The 20,065-nt window shown below is 46.6% G+C and overlaps 1 protein-coding gene across 1 annotated transcript in view; it reads right to left on the reverse strand.

Moving 5' to 3' along the window:
• Nucleotides 1-20,065, reverse strand: part of lctlb (lactase-like b) — a 58,655-nt gene that overhangs the window by 25,176 nt on the left and 13,414 nt on the right. Inside the window, exons 2-9 of the mRNA XM_045207888.1 lie at nt 13,888-14,083; nt 13,333-13,493; nt 12,958-13,045; nt 11,927-12,036; nt 6,958-7,086; nt 2,274-2,369; nt 2,092-2,146; nt 1,821-1,982 (exon numbers count right to left, since the gene is read on the reverse strand). Coding sequence (XP_045063823.1) covers nt 1,821-1,982; nt 2,092-2,146; nt 2,274-2,369; nt 6,958-7,086; nt 11,927-12,036; nt 12,958-13,045; nt 13,333-13,493; nt 13,888-14,014 — 928 coding nt within the window. The 5' untranslated portion in view covers nt 14,015-14,083. The remainder of the gene's footprint in view (nt 1-1,820; nt 1,983-2,091; nt 2,147-2,273; nt 2,370-6,957; nt 7,087-11,926; nt 12,037-12,957; nt 13,046-13,332; nt 13,494-13,887; nt 14,084-20,065) is intronic.

The following is a 20,065-nucleotide window of genomic DNA, read 5'->3' on the forward strand; positions in this document are numbered from 1 at the left end:
ACCCTCTACCCTCTAGGAGTAACTCAGTACCCTCATACCCTCTAGGGTCTAACTCAGTACCTCTACCTCTAGGGTCTAACTCAGTACCTCTACCCTCTAGGGACTAACTCAGTACCCTCTACCCTCTAGGGACTAACTCAGTACCCTCTAGGGTCTAACTCAGTACCCTCTACCCTCTAGGGTCTAACTCAGTACCCTCTACCCTCTAGGGTCTAACTCAGTACCCTCTACCCTCCAGGGACTAACTCAGTACCTCTACTATCTAGGGACTAACTCAGTACCCTCTACCCTCTAGGGTCTAACTCAGTACCCTCTAGGGTCTAACTCAGTACCCTCTACCCTCTAGGGTCTAACTCAGTACCCTCTACCCTCCAGGGACTAACTCAGTACCTCTACTATCTAGGGACTAATTCAGTACCCTCTACCCTCTAGGGACTAACTCAGTACCCTCTACCCTCTATGATCTAACTCAGTACCCTCTAGGGACTAACTCAGTACCCTCTGCAACTCAGTACCCTCTAGGGACTAACTCAGTACCCTCTAGGGACTAACTCAGTACCCTCTAGGGTCTAACTCAGTACCCTCTAGGGACTAACTCAGTACCCTCTAGGGACTAACTCAGTACCCTCTAGGGACTAACTCAGTACCCTCTAGGGACTAACTCAGTACCCTCTACCCTCTAGGGACTAACTTAGTACCCTCTACCCTCTAGGGTCTAACTCAGTACCTCTACCCTCTAGGGACTAACTCAGTACCCTCTACCCTCTATCAATCAATCAATTTTATTTTATATAGCCCTTCTTACATCAGCTAATATCTCGAAGTGCTGTACAGAAACCCAGCCTAAAACCCCAAACAGCTAGTAATGCAGGTGTAGAAGCACGGGACTAACCCTCTAGGGACTAACTCAGTACCCTCTACCCTCTAGGGTCTAACTCAGTACCCTCTACCCTCTAGGGTCTAACTCAGTACCCTCTAGGGACTAACTCAGTACCCTCTACCCTCTAGGGTCTAACTCAGTACCCTCTACCCTCTAGGGTCTAACTCAGTACCCTCTACCCTCTAGGGTCTAACTCAGTACCCTCTACCCTCTAGGGTCTAACTCAGTACCTCTACCCTCTAGGGACTAACTCAGTACCCTCTAGGGTCTAACTCAGTACCCTCTACCCTCTAGGGACTAACTCAGTACCCTCTAGGGACTAACTCAGTACCCTCTACCCTCTAGGGACTAACTCAGTACCTCTACCCTCTAGGGACTAACTCAGTACCGTCTACCCTCTAGGGTCTAACTCAGTACCCTCTACCCTCTAGGGTCTAACTCAGTACCCTCTACCCTCTAGGGACTAACTCAGTACCCTCTACCCTCTAGGGTCTAACTCAGTACCCTCTACCCTCTAGGGTCTAACTCAGTACCTCTACCCTCTAGGGACTAACTCAGTACCCTCTACCCTCTAGGGTCTAACTCAGTACCCTCTACCCTCTAGGGACTAACTCAGTACCCTCTAGGGTCTAACTCAGTACCCTCTACCCTCTAGGGACTAACTCAGTACCCTCTAGGGTCTAACTCAGTACCCTCTACCCTCTAGGGTCTAAGTCCTCTAGGGTTTAACTCAGGCCTGGATCTCACTGCTTCCACCAAATGTAATGGAGTTACTTTACATAATAAAGTGTGCCTAGACTAGACTAGGTTGCAAATCAACATTTCCCTAAAGTAATCTATTATCACACAGCATTTGTTTACTGTCTTGCAATGATTCTGTCTGTGAGCATCAGCCATGAAAATAGTTAATTTCTAGTGTCATGTATCTGATGTAACTCACCAATAAAGTCCTTCATGACTTGTGGGTAGTCGCCGTGGAAGATGGGAGTGGCGAACCAGCCCACGTAGAACTGGACGTATCTCTCTGCTGCCTCGATGTCCTTCTGGTTACTGATGTCCACTGGTTCACCCCAGTCCCCAGACAGAGAGATGCCCACCAGACCTACAGGAGATGGGATCAATCAACCAATCAATGTCTTTATTGCCCCAATTGGGGAATGTGTAGTACGGTCAGGGGTAAACATGTAGGCGAAGGCTGTGACGTTGATTACCTTTCTGTTTGCCTCTCCACTGAGTGTCATAGGTGTGCCAGACTTTAGCATGGGTCTGACAAGACAAAGCGAGGGAACTGGTATCATTGATAACGTTTCAATTCATCATCGAACCTTTGATTAGTGGAATCAGGTGTGTAGCGATAGGGCAAAAACAAAAGCGGTGTGGGGCGACCTCTGACCTTGATGATGTGATGCGCGGCCCGGTAGGCTCCTGTCCCTCTCAGCTTCAGTCCAGGAGCATGCTCGCCAGTCTCATAGCCCTCCACTGCCACCGACTGCAACACACCGGTCAGTCAGTCAGTCAGAGAAGCAACCAGCTGCAGATTGCACACTGATGCCGCGTGGTCTGCGAAAACCCCAAAGTACATGCGCATGCGTCTCCGATTTTAGTAGTTCTGCGTCTCAAAGTGTGTGTGTGTGTATGTGTGTGTGTGTGTGTGTGTGTGTGTGTGTGTGTGTGTGTGTGTGTGTGTGTGTTACCTGTAGATCAGCGGAGGCTGCTGAGGGGAGGACGAAAAGGAGCCAATGGAATGGCATCAAACACCTGGAAACCATGGAAACCATACGTTTGATGTATCTGATACCATTCCACTGATTCCGCTTCAGCCATTACCACGAGCCCGTCCTCCCCAATTAATGAGTAACGATAACTTGGCTATATACTGTACAGTACACAGGATACCAGTACTGAGTCCATGTGCAGGGGTACGAGGTCATTGAGGTAGATATGTACATATAGGTAGGGGTAAAGTGACTAGACAACAGGATAGATAATAGACAGTAGCAGCAGTATACTGTAGGTAGGGGTAAAGTGACTAGACAACAGGATAGATAATAGACAGTAGCAGCAGTATACTGTAGGTAGGGGGTAAAGTGACTAGACAACAGGATAGATAATAGACAGTAGCAGCAGTATACTGTAGGTAGGGGTAAAGGGACTAGACAACAGGATAGATAATAGACAGTAGCAGCAGTATACTGTAGGTAGGGGTAAAGGGACTAGACAACAGGATAGATAATAGACAGTAGCAGCAGTATACTGTAGGTAGGGGTAAAGTGACTAGACAACAGGATAGATAATAGACAGTAGCAGCAGTATACTGTAGGTAGGGGTAAAGTGACTAGACAACAGGATAGATAATAGACAGTAGCAGCAGTATACTGTAGGTAGGGGTAAAGGGACTAGACAACAGGATAGATAATAGACAGTAGCAGCAGTATACTGTAGGTAGGGGGTAAAGTGACTAGACAACAGGATAGATAATAGACAGTAGCAGCGGTATACTGTAGGTAGGGGGTAAAGTGACTAGACAACAGGATAGATAATAGACAGTAGCAGCAGTATACTGTAGGTAGGGGTAAAGGGACTAGACAACAGGATAGATAATAGACAGTAGCAGCAGTATACTGTAGGTAGGGGTAAAGTGACTAGACAACAGGATAGATAATAGACAGTAGCAGCAGTATACTGTAGGTAGGGGTAAAGGGACTAGACAACAGGATAGATAATAGACAGTAGCAGCAGTATACTGTAGGTAGGGGTAAAGGGACTAGACAACAGGATAGATAATAGACAGTAGCAGCAGTATACTGTAGGTAGGGGTAAAGTGACTAGACAACAGGATAGATAATAGACAGTAGCAGCAGTATACTGTAGGTAGGGGTAAAGGGACTAGACAACAGGATAGATAATAGACAGTAGCAGCAGTATACTGTAGGTAGGGGTAAAGGGACTAGACAACAGGATAGATAATAGACAGTAGCAGCAGTATACTGTAGGTAGGGGTAAAGTGACTAGACAACAGGATAGATAATAGACAGTAGCAGCAGTATACTGTAGGTAGGGGTAAAGGGACTAGACAACAGGATAGATAATAGACAGTAGGGTGTTACTGTTGTATGTGAAGCTAGCTAGTAGACACTAGCTAGTTAGTCAGCCACCTGCTCCCCCTGTCCCCCCTTCTGCTCCCTTGGTCAGCTACCTAATCCCCCCTGGTCAGCTACCTACTCCCCCTGGTCAGCTATCTGCTCCCCCTGGTCAGCTACCTGCTCCCCCTGGTCAGCTACCTGCTCCCCCTGGTCAGCTACCTACTCCCCCTGGTCAGCTACCTACTCCCCCTGGTCAGCTACCTGCTCCCCCTGGTCAGCTACCTGCTCCCCCTGTCCCCCCTTCTGCTCCCCTTGGTCAGCTACCTGCTCCCCCTGGTCAGCTATCTGCTCCCCCTGTCCCCCCTGCTCCCCCTGGTCAGCTACCTCCTCCCCCTGGTCAGCTATCTGCTCCCCCTGGTCAGCTACCTACTCCCCCTGGTCAGCTACCTACTCCCCCTGGTCAGCTACCTGCTCCCCTGGTCAGCTACCTACTCCCCTGGTCAGCTACCCTGGTCAGCTACCTACTCCCCCTGGTCAGCTACCTGCTCCCCCTGGTCAGCTACCTACTCCCCCTGGTCAGCTACCCCTGGTCAGCTACCTGCTCCCCCTGGTCAGCTACCCCTGGTCAGCTACCTGCTCGCCCTGGTCAGCTACCTACTCCCCCTGGTCAGCTACCTGCTCGCCCTGGTCAGCTACCTACTCCCCCTGGTCAGCTACCCCTGGTCAGCTACCTACTCCCCCTGGTCAGCTACCCCTGGTCAGCTACCTACTCCCCCTGGTCAGCTACCCCTGGTCAGCTACCTACTCCCCCTGGTCAGCTACCCTGGTCAGCTACCTACTCCCCCTGGTCAGCTATCTGCTCCCCCTGGTCAGCTACCTACTCCCCCTGGTCAGCTACCTACTCCCCCTGGTCAGCTACCTGCTCCCCCTGGTCAGCTACCTACTCCCCCTGGTCAGCTACCTACTCCCCCTGGTCAGCTACCTGCACCCCCTGGTCAGCTACCTACTCCCCCTGGTCAGCTACCCCTGGTCAGCTACCTACTCCCCCTGGTCAGCTACCCCTGGTCAGCTACCTGCTCGCCCTGGTCAGCTACCTACTCCCCCTGGTCAGCTACCTGCTCCCCCTGGTCAGCTACCTACTCCCCTTGGTCAGCTACCTACTCCCCCTGGTCAGCTACCTGCTCCCCCTGGTCAGCTACCTGCTCCCCCTGGTCAGCTATCTACTCCCCCTGGTCAGCTACCCCTGGTCAGCTACCTACTCCCCCCTGGTCAGCTACCTGCTCCCCTGGTCAGCTACCTGCTCCCCCTGGTCAGCTACCTGCTCCCCCCTGGTCAGCTACCTGCTCCCCTGGTCAGCTACCTGCTCCCCCTGGTCAGCTACCTACTCCCCCTGGTCAGCTACCTGCTCCCCTGGTCAGCTACCTGCTCCCCCTGGTCAGCTACCTGCTCCCCCTGGTCAGCTACCTGCTCCCCCTGGTCAGCTACCTACTCCCCCTGGTCAGCTACCTACTCCCCCTGGTCAGCTACCCCTGGTCAGCTACCTGCTCCCCCTGGTCAGCTACCTGCTCCCCTTGGTCAGCTACCTGCTCCCCCTGGTCAGCTACCTACTCCCCCTGGTCAGCTACCCCTGGTCAGCTACCTACTCCCCCTGGTCAGCTATCTGCTCCCCCTGGTCAGCTACCTACTCCCCCTGGTCAGCTCCCCTGGTCAGCTACCTGCTCCCCCTGGTCAGCTACCTGCTCCCCTGGTCAGCTACCTACTCCCCCTGGTCAGCTACCCCTGGTCAGCTACCTGCTCCCCCTGGTCAGCTACCTGCTCCCCTGGTCAGCTACCTGCTCCCCCTGGTCAGCTACCTGCTCCCCCTGGTCAGCTACCTGCTCCCCCTGGTCAGCTACCTGCTCCCCCTGGTCAGCTACCTGCTCCCCTTGGTCAGCTACCTGCTCCCCCTGGTCAGCTACCTACTCCCCCTGGTCAGCTACCCCTGGTCAGCTACCTGCTCCCCCTGGTCAGCTACCTGCTCCCCTTGGTCAGCTACCTGCTCCCCCTGGTCAGCTACCTACTCCCCCTGGTCAGCTACCCCTGGTCAGCTACCTACTCCCCCTGGTCAGCTACCTGCTCCCCCTGGTCAGCTACCTGCTCCCCCCTGGTCAGCTACCCCTGGTCAGCTACCTACTCCCCCTGGTCAGCTACCTGCTCCCCCTGGTCAGCTACCTGCTCCCCCTGGTCAGCTACCTGCTCCCCCTGGTCAGCTACCTGCTCCCTTGGTCAGCTACCTGCTCCCCTGGTCAGCTACCCTACTCCCCTGGTCAGCTACCCCTGGTCAGCTACCTGCTCCCCCTGGTCAGCTACCTCCTCCCCCTGGTCAGCTACCCACTCCCCCTGGACAGCTACCCGCTCCCCCTGGTCAGCTACCTGCTCCCCCTGGTCAGCTACCTGCTCCCCCTGGTCAGCTACCTGCTCCCCCTGGTCAGCTACCTGCTCCCCCTGGTCAGCTACCTGCTCCCCCTGGTCAGCTACCTACTCCCCCTGGTCAGCTCCCCCTGGTCAGCTACCTGCTCCCCTTGGTCAGCTACCTGCTCCCCCTGGTCAGCTACCTACTCCCCCTGGTCAGCTACCTACTCCCCCTGGTCAGCTACCTGCTCCCCCTGGTCAGCTACCTGCTCCCCCTGGTCAGCTACCTGTCCCAACCAGGGTCCTATTCATTAGGGCACAACAAGACAACAACAAAATAAAGTTAGCATTTCTTATTGGATGTTGAAGTAGTTGGAAGTTCAGGTAGTCCTCCCTGTTTCAGTCCCTTTTCATTTGTTTGGTGCCTAATGAATACTACCAAGATGGGCGCTTGTCAAGTACAGCAAGAAGCGCTTTAAATAGCTCATGGTAATAGATGACCGTTTATTTAGTGTATTTTACAAGGTCTCAACACACTTTACAGAAAACAATACAAACCAAAACAATACATTTGGTTTGAAGAGTTTGAACAGCTTTATGTACCCATGGGTTGTTAAAGGTGATCCAATATTTGACTCGGTTTCCGAATGTCTCGAAACACAGGTTGGCAAACTCATTAAAGTGGTTCACCACGCTGATGTTCTGCCATCCCCCGTACTTCTCCTGGAGGACCTAGGAGCACACAGAGGAAGAGACGAATTAAAGTGGTTCACCACGCTGATGTTCTGCCATCCGCCGTACTTCTCCTGGAGGACCTACAGGAGCACACAGAGGAAGAGACGAACCAGTCAAGGGAAATAGTACTGTATGCAGGAAGTACGTCTAGGTACGGGACCTCCACCAAAGAATGTTTGGGGGCCTGATCATAGAATTACATATAAAGTGCCTACTTTAATCTCTGTGGGCCTTATAGTAAAGATTTGTTGTTTAACTTCTTTAAACGTATTACCTTTTTAATGTGGCATAAACACAACCAGTCATGACGTTTTCATCTGATTTTGTCAATCAATAATTTCAAAAGGATCCTGTAAGTCTGGCTACCTGCGCGCATTCGTCCGCGCTAAAATAATTCCTGCATCCAAACAGTGCACCCGCCATTTGGTAAATGGACATCTGTTACAAAACACCCAAAAGTGTTACGCATCACATTCAGTGATGATCATTCATCAGGCCTACACTTCATCAGGCCTACACTTCATCAGGCCTACTACACTTCATCAGGCCTACTACACTTCATCAGGCCTACTACACTTCATCAGGCCTACTACACTTCATCAGGCCTACAACACTTCATCAGGCCTACACTTCATCAGGCCTACACTTCATCAGGCCTACTACACTTCATCAGGCCTACACTTCATCAGGCCTACTACACTTCATCAGGCCTACACTTCATCAGGCCTACTACACTTCATCAGGCCTACTACACTTCATCAGGCCTACACTTCATCAGGCCTACTACACTTCATCAGGCCTACTACACTTCATCAGGCCTACTACACTTCATCAGGCCTACACTTCATCAGGCCTACACTTCATCAGGCCTACTACACTTCATCAGGCCTACACTTCATCAGGCCTACACTTCATCAGGCCTTCACTTCATCAGGCCTACACTTCATCAGGCCTACTACACTTCATCAGGCCTACTACACTTCATCAGGCCTACTACACTTCATCAGGCCTACTACACTTCATCAGGCCTACTACACTTCATCAGGCCTACTACACTTCATCAGGCCTACACTTCATCAGGCCTACTACACTTCATCAGGCCTACTACACTTCATCAGGCCTACACTTCATCAGGCCTACTACACTTCATCAGGCCTACTACACTTCATCAGGCCTACACTTCATCAGGCCTACTACACTTCATCAGGCCTACTACACTTCATCAGGCCTACTACACTTCATCAGGCCTACTACACTTCATCAGGCCTACTACACTTCATCAGGCCTACTACACTTCATCAGGCCTACTACACTTCATCAGGCCTACTACACTTCATCAGGCCTACACTTCATCAGGCCTACTACACTTCATCAGGCCTACTACACTTCATCAGGCCTACTACACTTCATCAGGCCTACACTTCATCAGGCCTACTACACTTCATCAGGCCTACTACACTTCATCAGGCCTGCACTTCATCAGGCCTACTACACTTCATCAGGCCTACACTTCATCAGGCCTACTACACTTCATCAGGCCTACTACACTTCATCAGGCCTACACTTCATCAGGCCTACTACACTTCATCAGGCCTACACTTCATCAGGCCTACACTTCATCAGGCCTACACTTCATCAGGCCTACTACACTTCATCAGGCCTACTACACTTCATCAGGCCTACTACACTTCATCAGGCCTACACTTCATCAGGCCTACTACACTTCATCAGGCCTACACTTCATCAGGCCTACACTTCATCAGGCCTTCACTTCATCAGGCCTACACTTCATCAGGCCTTCACTTCATCAGGCCTACTACACTTCATCAGGCCTACTACACTTCATCAGGCCTTCACTTCATCAGGCCTACTACACTTCATCAGGCCTACTACACTTCATCAGGCCTACTACACTTCATCAGGCCTACTACACTTCATCAGGCCTACTACACTTCATCAGGCCTACACTTCATCAGGCCTACTACACTTCATCAGGCCTACTACACGTCATCAGGCCTACACTTCATCAGGCCTACTACACTTCATCAGGCCTACACTTCATCAGGCCTACACTTCATCAGGCCTACACTTCATCAGGCCTACTACACTTCATCAGGCCTACTACACTTCATCAGGCCTACTACACTTCATCAGGCCTACTACACTTCATCAGGCCTACTACACTTCATCAGACCTACACTTCATCAGGCCTACTACACTTCATCAGGCCTACTACACTTCATCAGGCCTACTACACTTCATCAGGCCTACTACACTTCATTAAGCCTACACTTCATCAGGCCTACTACACTTCATTAAGCCTACACTTCATCAGGCCTACTACACTTCATCAGGCCTACTACACTTCATCAGGCCTACTACACTTCATCAGGCCTACTACACTTCATCAGGCCTACACTTCATCAGGCCTACTACACTTCATCAGGCCTACACTTCATCAGGCCTACACTTCATTAAGCCTACACTTCATCAGGCCTACTACACTTCATCAGGCCTACTACACTTCATCAGGCCTACTACACTTCATCAGGCCTACACTTCATCAGGCCTACTACACTTCATCAGGCCTACTACACTTCATCAGGCCTACTACACTTCATCAGGCCTTCACTTCATCAGGCCTACACTTCATCAGGCCTACTACACTTCATCAGGCCTACTACACTTCATCAGGCCTACTACACTTCATCAGGCCTACTACACTTCATCAGGCCTACACTTCATCAGGCCTACTACACTTCATCAGGCCTACTACACTTCATCAGACCTACTACACTTCATCAGGCCTACACTTCATCAGGCCTACACTTCATCAGACCTACTACACTTCATCAGGCCTACACTTCATCAGGCCTACTACACTTCATCAGGCCTACTACACTTCATCAGGCCTACACTTCATCAGGCCTACTACACTTCATCAGGCCTACTACACTTCATCAGGCCTACTACACTTCATCAGGCCTACACTTCATCAGGCCTACTACACTTCATCAGGCCTACTACACTTCATCAGGCCTACTACACTTCATCAGGCCTACTACACTTCATCAGGCCTACACTTCATCAGGCCTACTACACTTCATCAGGCCTACTACACTTCATCAGGCCTACACTTCATCAGGCCTACTACACTTCATCAGGCCTACTACACTTCATCAGGCCTACTACACTTCATCAGGCCTACTACACTTCATCAGGCCTACTACACTTCATCAGGCCTACTACACTTCATCAGGCCTTCACTTCATCAGGCCTACTACACTTCATCAGGCCTACTACACTTCATCAGGCCTACACTTCATCAGGCCTACTACACTTCATCAGGCCTACTACACTTCATCAGGCCTACACTTCATCAGGCCTACACTTCATCAGGCCTACACTTCATTAAGCCTACACTTCATCAGGCCTACTACACTTCATCAGGCCTACTACACTTCATCAGGCCTACACTTCATCAGGCCTACACTTCATCAGGCCTACTACACTTCATCAGGCCTACACTTCATCAGGCCTACTACACTTCATCAGGCCTACTACACTTCATCAGGCCTACACTTCATCAGGCCTACTACACTTCATCAGACCTACACTTCATCAGGCCTACTACACTTCATCAGGCCTACTACACTTCATCAGGCCTACACTTCATCAGGCCTACTACACTTCATCAGGCCTACACTTCATCAGGCCTTCACTTCATCAGGCCTACTACACTTCATCAGGCCTTCACTTCATCAGGCCTACTACACTTCATCAGGCCTACTACACTTCATCAGGCCTACTACACTTCATCAGGCCTACTACACTTCATCAGGCCTACTACATTTCATCAGGCCTACACTTCATCAGGCCTACTACACTTCATCAGGCCTACTACACTTCATCAGGCCTACACTTCATCAGGCCTACACTTCATCAGGCCTACTACACTTCATCAGGCCTACTACACTTCATCAGGCCTACTACACTTCATCAGGCCTACTACACTTCATCAGGCCTACTACACTTCATCAGGCCTACACTTCATCAGACCTACACTTCATCAGGCCTACTACACTTCATCAGGCCTACACTTCATCAGGCCTACTACACTTCATCAGGCCTACACTTCATCAGGCCTACTACACTTCATTAAGCCTACACTTCATCAGGCCTACTACACTTCATTAAGCCTACACTTCATCAGGCCTACTACACTTCATCAGGCCTACTACACTTCATCAGGCCTACTACACTTCATCAGACCTACTACACTTCATCAGGCCTACACTTCATCAGGCCTACTACACTTCATCAGGCCTACACTTCATCAGGCCTACTACACTTCATCAGGCCTACACTTCATTAAGCCTACACTTCATCAGGCCTACACTTGACCTGAATTGATGCGTCCACTGCTGTCCGCGCACGTCTCGGTCAAAATATCACTGTTGTCGTCGAACCACGCTGCATTTTCGGAGCGGTATTCCATATGTTTTCAAGTCCATTCACACATTTCTCATGTGACTGTCGTGCGGTAGGCTAATGATAAATAATAGTGGAATAGCCAACAGTTTTCCTTGGCATCTTTGTTTTAATTATTGCGATAGGCTCATGTTTAACCAGTATGGCGTACCCCACCATACTTACCTTCACCCCTGACTATATGATAATGATGATGGCAATTATTGTGCACACATGCCAAATGTTCCCAGGACAACATACAGACACATCGTCATCGCCACGTCTTTGGCGTGACAACGACCGCAGGAGTTGTCCAGACAAACAGATCTGGGACCAGGCTATGTCGTGTCTGTTTTAAAGACCCCACCTGAGGTAGATCCCAGTGGTACAGAGTAACGATGGGAGTGATGTTGTTCTCCAACAGGTTGTCAATCAACTCATCATAGTACTTTATCCCTTTCTCATTCACATGGTCGGCTGCGAAAGAAATCAGAGAACAGAACCCATCAGTTTGGACCAAAACGTTGCACAATAAAACGACACAGTAAAACAGTCAAACTGCACAGAAAAACAGTCAAACTGCACAGAAAAACAGTCAAACTGCACAGAAAAACAGTCAAACTGCACAGAAAAACAGTCAAACTGCACAGAAAAACAGTCAAACTGCACAGTAAAACAGTCAAACTGCACAGAAAAACAGTCAAACTGCACAGAAAAACAGTCAAACTGCACAGTAAAACAGTCAAACTGCACAGAAAAACAGTCAAACTGCACAGAAAAACAGTCAAACTGCACAGAAAAACAGTCAAACTGCACAGTAAAACAGTCAAACTGCACAGAAAAACAGTCAAACTGCACAGAAAAACAGTCAAACTGCACAGAAAAACAGTCAAACTGCACAGAAAAACAGTCAAATTGCACAGAAAAACAGTCAAACTGCACAGAAAAACAGTCAAACTGCACAGTAAAACAGTCAAACTGCACAGTAAAACAGTCAAACTGCACAGAAAAACAGTCAAACTGCACAGAAAAACAGTCAAACTGCACAGAAAAACAGTCAAACTGCACAGAAAAACAGTCAAACTGCACAGAAAAACAGTCAAACTGCACAGAAAAACAGTCAAACTGCACAGAAAAACAGTCAAATTGCACAGAAAAACAGTCAAACTGCACAGAAAAACAGTCAAACTGCACAGAAAAACAGTCAAACTGCACAGAAAAACAGTCAAACTGCACAGTAAAACAGTCAAACTGCACAGAAAAACAGTCAAACTGCACAGAAAAACAGTCAAACTGGGAGCAGTCAACAGTGTGTGGGGTAGGTTTTTTTCTTTTCTTGACCCTGTATCTGCTATTTACTGTATGTGCGTACACTACTTCTAAACACACGTAACTCACACTTGATCCCAGTAGGCATGATGCGGGGCCAGGAGATGGAGAAGCGGTAGTGGTTCAACTTCAGCTCTTTCATTAGGGAGATGTCCTCCTGTGCACAACAACAGACCAGATGCTATAGCTGTGGTCCCATTACCTCTAGGTAGTGTACAAGGAAAGGGCCTAGGTAGGGGTTACATTTGCGGGAAACAAGTGGGAATCGAGTGAAATAAAAAATGTTTTAAAGGTGAATTCCTAGGATTTTACATAGGTCTGTTCCCAGAGTTTACTTTCAATCGCTGATTTGAAGTTGCGTTATAGAACTTGTGAGGTGTTGGTCTGATAAATGACAAAAAATGTAAATGTCAAAAAATGTGTTCTTTAGTAAAGGAAGCCCACCTTGACTTTGTAGTATCCCTGACAGGAAGAGTCTCCGGTGTCGTTCTGGAGTATCTTTCCCTTCTTATGAGAGAACACGTCCCAGATACTCAGTCCTTTACCGTCTTGGTCCCAGGCTCCTTCTGTCTGATAGGCTGAACTACCGGCACCCCACGAAAATCCTGCACACGCGTGTAGAACGATCGCGATCGATCAGTCAATCAAGCAAGCAGACAATCAGTCAGTCAATCATTCAATCAGATAGAACAAACCACCTCTGGGATGGACATCTATAATTTCACAGATATGGTACATTTTACAATGCTATGTTCAGAGAGACATGATATCAATTAAATGTTTTGCAGAATTATATGCAGCAAATGATCTGATCCAAACGGTCTGATCCAAACGGTCTGATCCATCCATACGGTTTAAAACAAAATACTCATAACTTTGTCACAGGGTTGGATGTGTGTTCAGGGTTGGATGTGTGTTCAGGGTTTGGTTTGTGTAATACAAGGTTGGATGAGCATTGTACAGGGTTTAGTGTGTGTGCCGCAGGGTTTGAGTCCGTACCAGCTGGAAAAGTGCCATAATAGAAGGAGCCGCGGTCGTTCTTTGTCCAGTCGAAGTCCTCAGCCGCAGACAGACACAGCACCAGCACAAGCACATGGCACGCTCTGACTGCACAGCGGGGAAGCATGGTAGTCCTCCCGGGCAAGGTCACTCACTATCTCTCTCTCTCTCTCTCTCTCTGGTGATCCAGTCACTACTGAAACAGAGAAGGCACCCTCTGATACATGCAGCAGCACATAGAACAGACCCATTACTCTGTTAATATGAAGTATTACACGTGAATTCCCTATTGTCTGACAGGTCACAGTGCATGATACAGTGCCTTCAGAAAGTATTCATACCCCTTGACTTATTCCACATTTTGTTGTGTTACAGCCAGAATTCAAAATGGATTAACTATTTTTTTTCTTCTCATCCATCTACACAATACACCATTATGACGAAGTGAAAACATGTTTTTAGAAATGTTTGCACATTTATTGGAAATTAAATACAGAAATATCTGTATTCAAGTCTGGACTTTGGCTGGGCCACTCAAGGACTTTCACCTTCTGGTTCTGAAGCCGTTCTAGCGTTGCTTTGGCTGTACGCTTGGTGTCATTGTCCTGTTGGAACGTAAATCTTCGCCCCCCAGTCTAAGGTCATTTGCACTCTGAAGCAGGTTCTCATCAAGGATTTACCTGTATTTGGCTCCATTCATTGTTCCCTCTATCCTTACCAGTCTCCCAGTCCCTGCTGCTGAAAAGCATCCCCATAGCATGATGCTGCCACCGCCATGCTTCACGGAAGGGATGGTGTTAGACGGGTGATGAGCGCACCGCCTGGTTTTCTCCAGATATAGTGCTTTAAATTCAGGCCAGAGTGAAAAATTAATTTAATCAGATCACAGAATCTTTTGCCTTATGCGCTGAGTCTTTCACGTCCCTTTTTGCAAACTCCAGGCGTGCTGTCATGTGGCTTTTTCTCAGGAGTGGCTTCCGTCTGGCCACTCTCTGTAGTTTCTGCTCTGACATGCACTGTCAACTGTGGGACCTTATAGTTGAATTGGCCACAGGTGGACTCCAATCAAGTTGTAGTGACATCTCAAGGATGATCGAAGGAAATTGGATGCACCTGAGCTCAATTTGGACTGTCATAGCAAAAGGGAATACTTATGTAAATTAATATTTTCATTTGAAATACATTTGCAAAGAATTCTAAAAACGTGTTTTTCACTCTGTCATTGTGGGTTATTGTGTGTAGATGGAAGGCTGACCTCGTGTCCCGGATTGGGCAGGACAGTTCCACATTTTGGCCCTTTGGTCCCGAAACCAATAAATCATGTCCCGCAATTTTAGCAACAAATTCAAACACCAGTAATTTCGAAAATAAAGGTTGATTTGTCCCGTATTTCAGTCGGACATTCTGACCTGTCTTATGAAAATATCAGATATAACTCAGCAGGATGTGGTAGACTACTGGTTCAAAACGTCTCCAATCGCGTTGAACATCACAGCGCAAGACGAGACGTAGGCCAATGGCATAGGCCTATTATCACCCAATCAGATTTCTCAAATCCTTTTGGGCTGACTTCCAGCTAAACTTGGAGAGGACAGACGTGCCTAAATGGCGTGCTTCTGACGAAGAGCTACAAAATAAATAGTTGAATTGGACTGAAAGATGGGCTATAAGGTAATTTCATCAAACTTGTGAGGCTCTATTTGCTCATTCAACATATTTGCTGCTACTTCATTCAATGCCATTTTTAAAAGTCTCCCTTCCTAACTGTTCTACATTCCCTGAGACCAACCAGAGATGTGTCCTTGGCCAAATATTGCCAGATGTTCATAAAACAGCCTCACTGGTCTCTGGTTTTTCAGCATCACCACAGTTTGCGCGAGGCAAAAGAGTAGACTTGGTACGCTTCAATTAGCTTGTTGGGTTTAGCAGACTGGAGGGGTGTACTGGTACCGTTGGGTTAGTAGACTGGAGGGGTGTACTGGTACCGTTGGGTTAGTAGACTGGAGGGGTGTATTGGTACCATTGGGTTAGTAGACTGGAGGGGTGTACTGGTACCGTTGGGTTAGTAGACTGGAGGGGTGTACTGGTACCGTTGGGTTAGTAGACTGGAGGGGTGTACTGGTACCGTTGGGTTAGTCGACTGGAGGGGTGTACTGGTACCATTGGGTTAGTAGACTGGAGGGGTGTACTGGTACCATTGGGTTAGTCGACTGGAGGGGTGTACTGGTACCATTGGGTTAGTAGACTGGAGGGGTGTATTGGTACCGTTGGGTTAGTAGACTGGAGGGGTGTACTGGTACCGTTGGGTTAGTAGACTGGAGGGGTGTACTGGTACCGTTGGGTTAGTCGACTGGAGGGGTGTACTGGTACCATTGGGTTAGTAGACTGGAGGGGTGTACTGGTACCGTTGGGTTAGTAGACTGGAGGGGTGTACTGGTACCGTTGGGTTAGTAGACTGGAGGGGTGTATTGGTACCATTGGGTTAGTAGACTGGAGGGGTGTACTGGTACCGTTGGGTTAGTAGACTGGAGGGGTGTATTGGTACCATTGGGTTAGTAGACTGGAGGGGGTGTACTGGTACCGTTGGGTTAGTAGACTGGAGGGGGTGTACTGGTACCATTGGGTTAGTAGACTGGAGGGTGTACTGGTACCATTGGGTTAGTAGACTGGAGGGGTGTACTGGTACCATTGGGTTAGTAGACTGGAGGGGTGTACTGGTACCGTTGGGTTAGTAGACTGGAGGGGTGTACTGGTACCATTGGGTTAGTAGACTGGAGGGGTGTACTGGTACCATTGGGTTAGTAGACTGGAGGGGTGTATTGCCACCAGAGCGAACCGGATCGTCGCTCTGCCACTTCTCACAATGGTGCTTGTTTAGTAAAGTTAGATCAAAGCTGAATCAATGTCTTGGAAGATCACGTCATGATTAATTACTATTCTACATAACATAGAATTATCATTCACGATTGGCAATGATGATTCATGAAATTAGGTATGCCTAACTTGTTGCTTTAGGGACTTAAAAATATAAATTGTTCTTGAGACAATATGTGTGGACATAGGCAGACGTTGCAATTGGAGGATACATTTGATTCATATCCTAGAATGATATGCAATAGGCTACATCTGTCATATCCTAGAATGATATTCAATAGGCTACATCTGTCATATTCCATGATGATATTCAATAGGCTACATCTGTCGGTACAATACGATCTTTGAGAAATTATGACATCATTTACTATTTTATTGCTCTCTGGGCAACTAATAAAATAGGGGGAGGGGAATGTTTTTAGTCATGTAGGCTACACTGTCCCGCGAATGTCCCGCTAAATCATTCTGTTGTCCCGCATTTGGGTGATAAAAAATATCTATTTAATCTATTTTGTATTTCAGGCAAAACACAACAAAATGTGGAATAATAAGTGAAGGTGTATGAATACTTTCTGAAGGCACTGTATGTCATACTACTAGTATATAGGGCTATATATCATACTACTAGTATATAGGGCTATATGTCATACTACTAGTATATAGGGCTGGGCTATATATCATACTACTAGTATATAGGGCTATATATCATACTACTAGTATATAGGGCTATATATCATACTACTAGTATGTGCTTTGGCGGAGTGGGTGGGGTTATATCCTTCCTGTTTGGCCCTGTCCGGGGGTTTCTTCGGATGGGGCCACAGTGTCTCCGGACCGCTCCTGTCTCAGCCTCCAGTATTTATGCTGCAGTAGTTTATGTGTCGGGGGGCTGGGGTTAGTTGGTTATACCTGGAGTACTTCTCCTGTCTTATCCAGTGTCCTGTGTGAATTTAAGTATGCTCTCTCTAATTCTCTCGTTCTCTCTTTCTCTCTGAGAACCTGAGCCCTAGGACCATACGTCAGGACTACCGGGCATGATGACACCTTGCTGTCCCCAGTCCGCCTGGCCTTGCTGCTATTCCAGTTTCAACTGTTCTGCCTGCGGCTACGAAACCCCTACCTGTCCCAGACCTGCTGTTTTCAACTCTAAATGATCGGCTATGAAAAGCCAACTGAGATTTATTCCTGATTATTATTTGACCATGCTTGTCACTTATGAACATTTTTGAACATCTTGGCATGGTTCTGTTATAATCTCCACCCGGCACAGCCAGAAGAGGACTGGCCACCCCTCATAGCCTGGTTCCTCTCTAGGTTTCTTCCTAGGTTTTGCCTTTCTAGGGAGTTTTTCCTAGCCACCGTGCTTCTACACCTGCATTACTAGCTGTTTGGGGTTTTAGGCTGGGTTTCTGTACAGCACTTCGAGATATTAGCTGATGTAAGAAGGGCTATATAAAATAAAAAAAAAATAAAATTGATAGTATATAGGGCTATATGTCATACTACTAGTATATAGGGCTATATATCATACTACTAGTATATAGGGCTATATGTCATACTACTAGTATATAGGGCTATATATCATACTACTAGTATATAGGGCTATATGTCATACTACTAGTATATAGGGCTATATATCATACTACTAGTATATAGGGCTATATATCATACTACTAGTATATAGGGCTATATATCATACTACTAGTATATGGGGCTATATATCATACTACTAGTATATAGGGCTATATGTCATACTACTAGTATATAGGGCTATATGTCATACTATTAGTATATAGGGCTATATGTCATACTACTAGTATATAGGGCTATATATCATACTACTAGTATATAGGGCTATATATCATACTACTAGTATATAGGTCTATATATCATACTACTAGTATATAGGGCTGGGCTATATATCATACTACTAGTATATAGGGCTATATGTCATACTACTAGTATATAGGGCTATATATCATACTACTAGTATATAGGGCTATATATCATACTACTAGTATATAGGGCTATATATCATACTACTAGTATATAGGTCTATATATCATACTACTAGTATATAGGGCTGGGCTATATATCATACTACTAGTATATAGGTCTATATATCATACTACTAGTATATAGGGCTATATGTCATACTACTAGTATATAGGGCTATATATCATACTACTAGTATATAGGGCTGGGCTATATGTCATACTACTAGTATATAGGGCTATATATCATACTACTAGTATATAGGGCTGGGCTATATATAATACTACTAGTATATAGGGCTATATATCATACTACTAGTATATAGGGCTATATATCATACTACTAGTATATAGGGCTATATATCATACTACTAGTATATAGGGCTATATATCATACTACTAGTATATAGGGCTATATATCATACTACTAGTATATAGGGCTATATATCATACTACTAGTATATAGGGCTATATATCATACTACTAGTATATAGGGCTATATATCCTACTACTAGTATATAGGTCTATATATCATACTACTAGTATATAGGGCTGGGCTATATATCATACTACTAGTATATAGGTCTATATATCATACTACTAGTATATAGGGCTATATGTCATACTACTAGTATATAGGGCTATATATCATACTACTAGTATATAGGGCTGGGCTATATGTCATACTACTAGTATATAGGGCTATATATCATATTACTAGTATATGGGGCTATATGTCATACTACTAGTATATAGGGCTATATGTCATACTACTAGTATATAGGGCTATATATATTATACTACTAGTATATAGGGCTATATGTCATACTACTAGTATTAGGGCTATATGTCATACTACTAGTATATAGGGCTATATGTCATACTACTAGTATATAGGGCTATATGTCATACTACTAGTATATAGGGCTATATGTCATACTACTAGTATATAGGGCTATATGTCATACTACTAGTATATAGGGCTATATGTCATACTACTAGTATATAGGGCTCAAATATCATACTACTAGTATATAGGGCTATATATCATACTACTAGTATATAGGGCTATATGTCATACTACTAGTATATAGGGCTATATATCATACTACTAGTATATAGGGCTATATGTCATACTACTAGTATATAGGGCTATATATCATACTACTAGTATATAGGGCTATATATCATACTACTAGTATATAGGGCTATATGTCATACTACTAGTATATAGGGCTATATGTCATACTACTAGTATATAGGGCTGGGCTATATGTCATATTACTAGTATATAGGGCTATATGTCATAC

Source organism: Coregonus clupeaformis, chromosome 26 (genome assembly GCF_020615455.1).
Source record: "Coregonus clupeaformis isolate EN_2021a chromosome 26, ASM2061545v1, whole genome shotgun sequence".
Lineage (NCBI taxonomy): Eukaryota > Metazoa > Chordata > Actinopteri > Salmoniformes > Salmonidae > Coregonus > Coregonus clupeaformis.